The 10,233-nt window shown below is 35.4% G+C and overlaps 1 protein-coding gene across 1 annotated transcript; it reads right to left on the bottom strand.

Moving 5' to 3' along the window:
• Positions 1 to 294: 294 nt before the first annotated feature.
• Positions 295 to 5,674, bottom strand: LOC147852940 (syntaxin-132-like). Its single transcript, XM_087332914.1, has 13 exons — positions 5,008 to 5,674; positions 4,530 to 4,655; positions 4,386 to 4,442; positions 3,740 to 3,788; positions 3,534 to 3,622; positions 2,185 to 2,258; positions 2,054 to 2,096; positions 1,909 to 1,969; positions 1,788 to 1,813; positions 1,610 to 1,687; positions 978 to 1,058; positions 765 to 830; positions 295 to 683 (listed from the first exon to the last, which is right to left on the bottom strand). The coding sequence occupies exons 1-13, from the start codon at positions 5,023 to 5,025 to the stop codon at positions 513 to 515; spliced, it is 939 nt and encodes a 312-aa protein (XP_087189040.1). The 5' UTR covers positions 5,026 to 5,674; the 3' UTR covers positions 295 to 512.
• Positions 5,675 to 10,233: the final 4,559 nt, after the last annotated feature.

Here is a 10,233-nt window from a genome sequence, read left to right as displayed (position 1 = left end):
GATGCATCCACGAACAAATGTCTCAACTGGAATCAATCAGCTCTAGCTTACTACCGCCCTCAACTTAATGCATACAAGATATTAATCATTTCTGTTATTTAGAAGCAGCGGTATGATGAGGAACTAGATAGCTTATTTCATCCTAATCACTTGTTTCACTCAAATCCTTGCATTTGAATATTGCAAGAGTGAACATATTTATTACCACGAAATGAAAGAACATTGAGACTGAATCAAATTTTTGTCCTCACAGCAAATCAAATATACAGTAAGATTGAACATGGAGACATAATATCAAATTAAATTTAGCCACTATATTATATATGAAATACCACAAATATACAGCAAAAAGAACATGGAATGACTCGACATGCTCTGCTAAAAAACGTGCCATACCTGCAAATGCTCACAAAGAATAATGCCTGCTGTAAAGATCCATTTATGAGTTGGTAGTGAAGTTTTGGGAAGAATAATAACTATGATGTGATGGGTTTTCCAGGATTAATTGAATTTCAGGTCTTGCCTGTCTTCCACGGCTGGAGAACAGCAACAACTATTATTACAATGATTACCAACAGAATGATGATGGCTATACACATCCACTTCCTAGAGTTCCGCTGCAACGACTTTGCACGTTGCAAAGCTACAGTTCCAGCCTGGACATGTTCTACAGCCCTTGTAACCTGAAAGAGAAATATATATGTGTGACATTATTTGATTGATCTCTACTGCTGTAAAATTATTCAGTTGTGTGCCAAATATACCTGTGTCTCAATATTGTCCAGCATCTCACCTTGGGACTCGACCAAAACAGCCATATCAAGAAATATCTATCCATACAAGCAAAAACAATATCCATAAAATTACTCATGAATCATCTGTCTAACATTTGGTTAAATAATATTTTCAGCTTTAGTTAAAGAGAAACAAGGTTTTAGATAGAATAAACTGCTCAAAAATGTTGATAGAAAAAACACCTGATGTAGGGCAAGCAATTTCTTTTCGATGTCTCGGACTGCATCGTGACGCTCCTGAATCTCTGCTATGGTATCTAAAATCTGTATTAAAAGCCACACATTCTTGCTTGAGATAATTATCACTTAGACAACAGTATCGAAAGAAAACTATTAAATTTTTATGGCACTGCTCCCACACAGACACATCTCTCTGTTCTCTCAGAGTAAACACTGGTTTGTTAAGAGAATAAAAAACTCCTACTTTTCTGATAACTATGTTATGTTATCTTCATTGTAAAGCCAACATCAATGAAAAACAATATACAATGCATCTTCAGTCTTTGCTATCACACTTAAAAACTGCATGAAAATTGCATTACTGTTTTCCTTGAGCGAGTAGCATACAATTGTAGGTACTTCCCACTAACAAAGATGAGAAAAAAGCAATCCTTACAATGATGGGGAATGAGGCATGCACACTGTTGGGGCAAATCTATCCTAGGATACAATTATCAAGCATAATCGCTGATCAACACTTGGGGGACAACACATTTTCCTTTCTGCTTAAGAGGCATCTCCAGAACCCTAATGAGAGTTAAATGCACAAGTAGAAAAACGATGTACAGAATGAAGCACATGAAATATTATCTTACCTGCCCACGCCCTTGTTCCTGGATAGCCTTCTGAAATATTTGCTCTCCTTCTCCAGTTTCTATCAAGTGATCAATGGTCTGCGGAAATAGAAAAAAAAAATTAAGGCGGAAGTATCAGTGAGCCATATATTAAATCCACAATGTACCCTTCTGCTTGCTTGAGAGTTAAGGACAATACCTCTTCGTCAAGTTTCTTCCCAGTAACTAAATGTAAACAAGCAACAAAAAAATGTTTGATGTGGTCAGCTAGATACAAAAGTACATACAATGGAAAACAAATACTATTTGGGCCCACATACCTGTGAAAGCCCTCCTCTCAACTACTTCTCTATACTCATCATGTATCTTCTGTCTTAGACTCTGTTTCCAGACAAGGCCTTATGATATCAATGGAGATGGAAAGAAAGACATCTTAGAAGAATTACAAAATCATTACTGTTGAACCTGAAACTCATCCATGAGCTCCTTCAGCTTTTTCTTCAATGTCCTGAATTGATGCAAATGCTTGATTTAGAGAACGAAGAGAGTTAAAAGATTGATTTAGAAGAAGCAACTGTTGCAGATGATAGTCATACCCTGTCATGGACATACGAATGCGGTCAATGCTTGTGCCCTCTCCAGCACCCGGTTTCTTTCTGTTAGCCAGATTCTACACAAATACCCAAAGAATCAGTAGAGTAGTAATTAGACATAAACCATTAGAGAATACCTGAAACTATAATGTCAAGCCCTATTAACTTCTAGAGGCTTAATTGGCCTATGTGAAAAATCTATTATACAACATGTGGTTTATTTCCAGACTCTAGAGTATGACAGTAGCCAAACTGTAAGGATCCTTACTTAGGTATGGCACCTCTGACCATGCTAACTATCTTCAATCCTGCTGGTTTAATTTCACTGGAAGTATATAGGTGGAAGAGAGAGAACATATTGACACAAAACAATGTTCTCCAAAACAGTATTATGCCTTGCAACTCACAAGGTTATAGTTCATGTCCATGTGAATCCTCTTCCATGCAAACATGAGGGGCATGTATGTATTATGGATTATTCTAGATAATTAGGTTCATACCTTACATCTTGTATCGAAGAGTCTCATTAACAAGTTACCTCTAATACTAGCACCGTTTTTCATAAAACTGTATTGCTTCAAATGTTGCAGCTTCTAATTACCAAAGGGTTTTCAATGTGTATGACTGAGATAGATATAAAAGTTTATCGAGACAGTTTATTCTGGCTTCTTACAGGCATTAATATAATCATTCTTGATTTCTTTTATGATTAAGGTTACAAGATTATTCATTACATTGCATTAACATTCACGTAGCTAATGGTCAGATTCAAAACGTGCTATTTTGCTCTTGAAAAGGGTCAATCTTCTTCCATATGACTAGTGATTACATTTTGCTACAGTTATCGTGCGATAAATGAAGTGTCGTGTGAGTTTGGAGTAGGTTGATCATCCATATTTTTCTTCTCAGGGTTAGACCTCAACATATAATGACTTGAACCAGCAAAGGACAGTGTTTATTAACCAACCTCCCTTTCTTCTCTACCCATGAGAGGCCGATGAGATCATCCATATTGTTTTTCTCAGGGTTAGACCTCAACATATAATGGCTTGAACCAGCAAAGGAGAATGTTCATTAACCTCCCTTTCTTCTCTACCCATCAGAGGCCGAAGAGAATAAAAATGAATTGGTGCCAATAATAGTAAGAACAATCTGCTTACATTTTCGTAGATTGTTATCTAAGAAGCACCAATGCCATTACTCACAGGAGAAATGGCAGTAAGTAATAAACTCGGTTGCATTCTCAGAATCCAAGTAGCCAAAACGGGAGGAGGACATCCAGTTTCCAGAAAACACCTATGCAGAGATTAGGAGAGAAATTTTGAAAAGCAAGCATATCAAATAAAATTCACCTCTCTGTCCAATGCCTCTAGCTGTTCCTTAATGTTCTTTGCGATATTGCTCACTTCATCTACTTCCTTCTCCATTCGCTGCCTTAACTCTATTAATATCATTTTCAAGTCAATATACACAAATCAGGAAGAAATGCAGTTCAAATTTTCCATATAAATCTCTGGTTCAGCTTTCATTTGATATTTGTACAGTTTCAAAACCATACCTTTCATTGCTGCTGCTCTTGTCACAGATTTTGATTCTTCATGTGCTGCCTACAAGCAAGGATAATTCAAATAATGTTTATATACAGCAAGAATCCTCCAGAAAAATGTAAGAGATGCAACTGAAATACTCAAGTGATACTCTGTTGTATTAATTATTGGGAAAAAAATCAACATTTTACAGGAAACAGATCAACATGAAAATATATTAGAATTGATGCAAATCTACTCATATCAAGGAAACAGATGCATCATAGACACTGATTGCGTTTAATGCATCATATAAACTGCATAATGGTAGGATATTGTAGTGAACACCTACATTAAATATTTTTAGATTCTAGAATGGATTTCCAAGATTCTCATAGAAAAGGTACATGTAGTTTATATCTTCTTCTTTCTGAATTTTGTTTTCTATCCTCCATTTTGCTGAGGTATCAAGACAAAAAATTAAGGGGATATGTCTTCTACAGAAATCTTATTTGTGCCTATTTTCTCTTTGAATACAAATCCAGGCATCTGGTAGTGCAAAAATATTTTACTTTAAACTTAGGCTTAAAATTGCATGGCTAAATTTAAACAAAGTGGCAATTCCCATTGCTTTTTAAAATGAACCTCAAACATGTGAAAACAGGATGAAAATCAAACCTCTAGCTTCCGTAAAGCCTTCCTAATCTGTGCCATCAGGTCCTTAATTTCACCAACCTGCATAGATAAGTTCGGATATGATCGATTGCTTCAAGAGACTTTCAAAAAATGGAACTTTGCAAATATCATAAATGCAGAACAAACCTCTTCAAAAAAAGTAGCCATTGCAGGGTCTTTTGAAGGATCAGAGGCACTTATCTGTCCTGCCTCAAGGTCTACTGAATGTTCATTAGCTTTCCCATTTCCCCTGGATGAGAGTTGAATTGAATCCTGTACAAATTCAACATCGCCGATGATGACTATGTGCATTGTACGAAATTGTATCTCGTATTATTTGACTTTTTAAAATGCAAAACCAGGCACAATGCATTTTACAGCTCAAGTTTCACACATGAAGCAATGAAAAGAATGTTTGATGTAGCTCGAAATAGTAAACAAAAAGCAGCAAAAAGAATAGCCATATTTTACTCAAAAGTCACATGACAAGCATTCGCATGCAGTGAAAAGAACAATCCATCAAAACATATTTCCTGTGTGAAAGGCATTCTTTAGCGTTATCATTCACACAATTAGCACGGGCTTTTTAGGGCCAAAATAAGTCAGAAATCCAAATATATCTTACCCTTAGAAGGTCGTTCATCTTGACAGAGGAAATCGATCTCTTTCCACAATGAAAAAGTGGATGATGAAGATTAGATTTTGCTCAGAGGCAAACCGATCACATAGTGATCCCTTGATAGAAGATCCGGTAAATAGAGTAGGCAATTAACCGGTTTTTGCAGACCAAAGTTTTGCGAGCACCAGCTTCAAGAGTAAAAGAAATGATGTAGAAACCCTGGCTATAAGTGAAGATTGAACTTTTAGGAAGAATAGTATAACCTCGCTCCTGGTGTAAATCTGTGCAGACAGCGGCTTCAGATCCACACAAGGATATGGAGAATCCCTAGCTCTGAAGCAGAAAAACTAGTCTTAAGAGCGGAGAAGAAAGCTCGTTAGGAAGAACACTATACAATTCTGGTTCCCGGAAAGGATGCTGGGGGCATCAGAACAAGAGAATGCGATGGAGGAACACTAATTCGGAGAGAATATCTCAGGAGCAGAAGAAATCCGGTAAGAAGAATGTCAAAAGAAGCCGTTCCTGGAGCAAGCATGTGAGAAACGGAAGCTTCAGAGGCAGAGAAGTTAGATGGAGGAACCTTTAAGTTCTGGGGGAGGATCGCTGGCGAAACCCTGGTTTTGAATGAAGGCTCCACCACGCAAAGGTAAAAAAAGAAAAAGAAAAAGGGCCCCTTTTCTTGGGAAGAAGAAAACATATAAAGCTTCCTGGAGAGCAAAAGCCGGTTGCAAGCGATGGAATGGAGGCTACAGAAGAAAAAGAAGGAGATGAGGATGGCGATAGGCGATGGCGATGGCGAAACCCTAAGTCGTCGCAGAGAAAGGCGATGGCGGAACCCTAAATTCAGAGTGAAGATTGGAGGTAAGAGAGGCGTGGGGTGAGTGCAATGGATTAATTAATTAGCTAATTAATTAACTAAATAATCAATTTAAATAAATTAAATATAAAAATTATAACAGTCTTTTTTAAGCCAGGCAGCCTGCTGAGAAGAGAGGGGCCCCGCCCCCACACAAACCCACTCAACTTGTTTAGTTAACTCAATTTATGGCCTATTTACAAATTACAAATATGTCCCCCTTTCCTCCTCACGTTGACTCATACACACATACATACATAAACACATCATATATACATACATGCATGCATACATACATACATAAACACATCATATATACATGCATGCATACATTCACTCATACACTCACATCTACTCTTGGACTCTCATCACATGTTGATCGTTTATCACTCACGTCTCATATGGACCATTTTTACGAGACCATGCATGTATGTATGTATGTATGTATGTATGTATGTGTGTGTGTGTATGTATGTATGTATGTATGTGTTTGTGTATGTATGTGTATGTATGTATGTATGCATGTATGTATGTATGTATGTATGTATGTATGTATGTATGTATGTATGTATGTATGTACATTCATTATGTCACTCAATATGGATGCGCACACCACCTGTAAAGCACTCTAGCACTTGTTTCTTCTCAAAATTGTCCCAAATAATGCCGATTGAAGTTGTATCTCGTCTATAAAGTCAATGTTTGCCTAGTTGTTGTTGTCCTTACTTAAGAGAATGTGCTCCTGCATTCCTTAGATTCTTTGTAATACAATTAGTTTGTATTATACATTCAATTTAAGCTCATGCATACATACCCTCGAGTCTCGATCATTGTCTCGTGCCCTTCAATCTTGTGTTTAACCTTACACTTGTATCAAGTGATTTGGCGTCGCATATTTAGGTCATTTTGAAAATAACCAAGCAAATGTTTGTGAATTCGCTAACGTATATAACCATACTATTCCAAATTGTTGATTTCTCAAACAAATTGTACGTTAAAAATATCTTTTTCATGTCCCTCAAGGTTAGAATCTTATTAAAAAACAATACCCACAATTATTAGCACTCACAATAGTCTAATTATTATTGTTAATTTGATTGAAATTAAATACATAGTAGAATATTTTTGATACTTAAAAAACCCAAAAAATGCACGATTGATTTTTTTTCACTTGAAAAAGGATAAGAGTGTCTCATAATTTGCAAACAAATTGTACGTTAAAAATATATTTTTCATGTTCCTCAAGGTTAGAATCTTATTCAATAATACCCACAATTATAAGCACTCACAATAATCTAATTATTGTTGTTAATTTGATTGTAATTAAATAGTAGAATAATTTTGATCCTTAAAAAACCCAAAAAATGCACAATTGCTTTTCTTCACTTGAAAAAAGATAAGAGTGTCTCATAATTTGCTAAAAGCTAGGGGTATTTTTAGGTGTCTTTCCTAGCAATAGATATCCCATTGATATGATCCTAACCCGATATTACTATTGATATACTTATTATCACTTCAAAATTAATTCAAATATTTATGCTAAATATGTAAAAGACAATCTTCTTTATTACGATTCTCTGGTAGCAACTAATAGTTCGATCATGTAGTAAATATTTTTCCATTTCAATGTTAAGCAACACTTATATGGGCTATCGACGCATTGTTTTAGTGTGTATATTAAGCCATGGATGTGAATGTATTTTTCGTATAAACTTGCACAATTGATTTTTTCTTGTGAAATATCGACCAAAAAACAAATTGACGATCAATCCCTTGAAATTACTCTAATCCAATGCCTCTTTCCCCATTTCTCACAATGAACCCCTCTAGCTTATTGCTCTAACTAAAAATCATTGGTGTCATGCAATTGAACCCTCTTGGTTACATTTTCCAATATTAATGTAATTTAATCACTCTAATTAAATGGTCACTTATCATATCTCATCATAAACATATCTCAACTATTGTAATTAAATATCTAATTCGCCGTTTATGATGATTCAATCATATTTTTATATCCAACTAAGGTTGTGTCATTTGTTGTCTAGCATCGACTAAACTTTCATTTTGTAGACAACTCTTAGTTAATTTGGTAATATGTAGGTTGTTAGCGAAACTCTAGGCTCGCTCTCTATATATTTGGTAAAAACACTTAATTATATTAAAAAATGTGTGTGAAAAACACCAACTTACCTATATTCATCTAGGCCTCTTTTTCCCTCTCCCTAAAAAACAATGATTTCATTATGAAAGAAAACACCACCACGACTAACTTATAACAAACTTTAGAGTTCTAGGGATCTATATATGTATTACGAACTACAACCTCAATCCTACCCCACAAGATGATGAATATGATGGCATGTCACCTTACACAACTGGCTCTCTTCATGGTTGAGATTTTGTGACTTCTCTAACACTATCAATTAGCACAAAGTAAGCTCTTTAAAGTTTGCAACATATTTGTATAGTCAACATGAGAATCAGAAGTGAAGGCCTTCCACATATTCCAATTGCACTATAGCCCCCAACACCTCAAGAACTCAATTTTTTTTGGAAATGGGCTTCAATCCTTATACCTCCAAACCATAGTACGCAAAATTCGTGTTTGTCTAGCATAACATTTGTTTTCCTACGTTGGAAAACGAATGCGAATGTTATTCAAACATTCTTGTGTTTTTTCTCATTTTTCTAATGTTTTTTCCATTTTTTAGGCTTATTTACCTCATAATAAATAGTTAATCCAAACGTATGGTATTTATCATTCTTTTAGGGTGTTTTTCTTATGCAGATGATTGAAACATTCGCGAATGCGAATGCACGTATGGTACATATGGTTCATACTATGCTCCAAACCATTCTAGCCATCAGGCATGAAAGAAATTGATGATTGTTATGTTATGATTGCACATATTAACCAAATAATCACATTCCACTATCAATATATTAATCTTTTGTTTAATTCATCCCCAACAACAGTAAAACTCCAATCCTAACTCTCCAAATGAAAACCTTAGCTTTATGGCATCAATTGAGAACACCAAACCACAGTGATCACATGAACAAACATGTAATGGGCGTACAAAAACCCCATAACTTTATAACCCTTTCTTCCATCCCCTTATGTTAGTCCATCAACTTGTGATTACCATCATTTGTTGATACCCAATTAGGTTCTTGAGATCCACCATCTAAAACGAGAATTGGGTCATACAATGATAATAATTACTACAACTTATCCCAAATAAGGCTATAACATCTTGGAATAGTTTTTGTTGTTCAAAAGGTGAATAATCTTCTTTATGACACCAACATAGCATCCTTAATCGTTACCAAACCTAAATATATAGCCATAAAATTAAATTGAAGGCTAAGAAGTTGTTTACCCTCAAACATAAATCGAATGATTGTAAACTAAGAGCTACCATATGCTTCGGTACAATTCAATATTGACACTTCACCAAGACGTTGAGAAGTATAAACACAATCACATGCCAACCATGATATGACACTTTTCCTTTTCTCTTCCATAACAAGATCCACACTTACAAGTGTGACACAATTTCAAGAGTTCCTTTCTCTATCTCTCTCGCACACACACACATATCGGTTCCAATGGATGGTGGAGATGGTTGTCCATGATGGACATTATCATATATCATCATATTTGCATCAAATATTGCACATGCTTCTAGCCTTAGGAACTAGCAATGTGATCATCATTAATGTGGATGCATGTTTTTGGCCTAACGAATTAGCAATGCCATGATTTCAAATAAAATATCGAGTGGCCCCATAACACATCTCTTTCCATTTGCACCTACGACACGATCATTTACGATCCATGCAAGTGCCTCATTTTTCAAATTGTTACGTGCTATGTCCAACTATTACAGGATACACGATTTTAGTTATGATGTGGTATGACTAATTAAATGATATTTGACTCCACCTATTATAAATGATATTATCAAAGGATTGAAAAAAATATTGCTTCATGGTTGGACACTATGGTGTAGACAAATATGTCTCACACATATCGGTCTTGTTTTCAATCACGGCTTTGCCTTAAGACTTCTTTTGGTCATAGTTGATAAACACTACGAGCACACACAAATATAACTTTTTTCAATTATGGTTTCATGGTCATAACATGCACATATTAACACACACAACTATACACATAAAACATGGACATTGATCAACACATACAAGCAGACACAAATATATATATTTCCAATTATGGAGTCATGGTCATAACATGCACATATCAACACAAACACAATACACATTAAACATGGACACACACACACACACACACAAAGCAAACAAGTAGAGGTTTATTTTTTCAAATTATCCGTTGGAGATTAAGCACG

This window comes from Azolla caroliniana, unplaced genomic scaffold, assembly GCF_043228905.1.
Source record: "Azolla caroliniana isolate FFs.n. ecotype wild unplaced genomic scaffold, voAzoCaro1.0.p SCAF_17, whole genome shotgun sequence".
NCBI classification, from domain to species: domain Eukaryota; kingdom Viridiplantae; phylum Streptophyta; class Polypodiopsida; order Salviniales; family Salviniaceae; genus Azolla; species Azolla caroliniana.
Note: the sequence above shows the minus strand (reverse complement) of the source record. Positions and strands in the feature narration are given on the sequence as shown.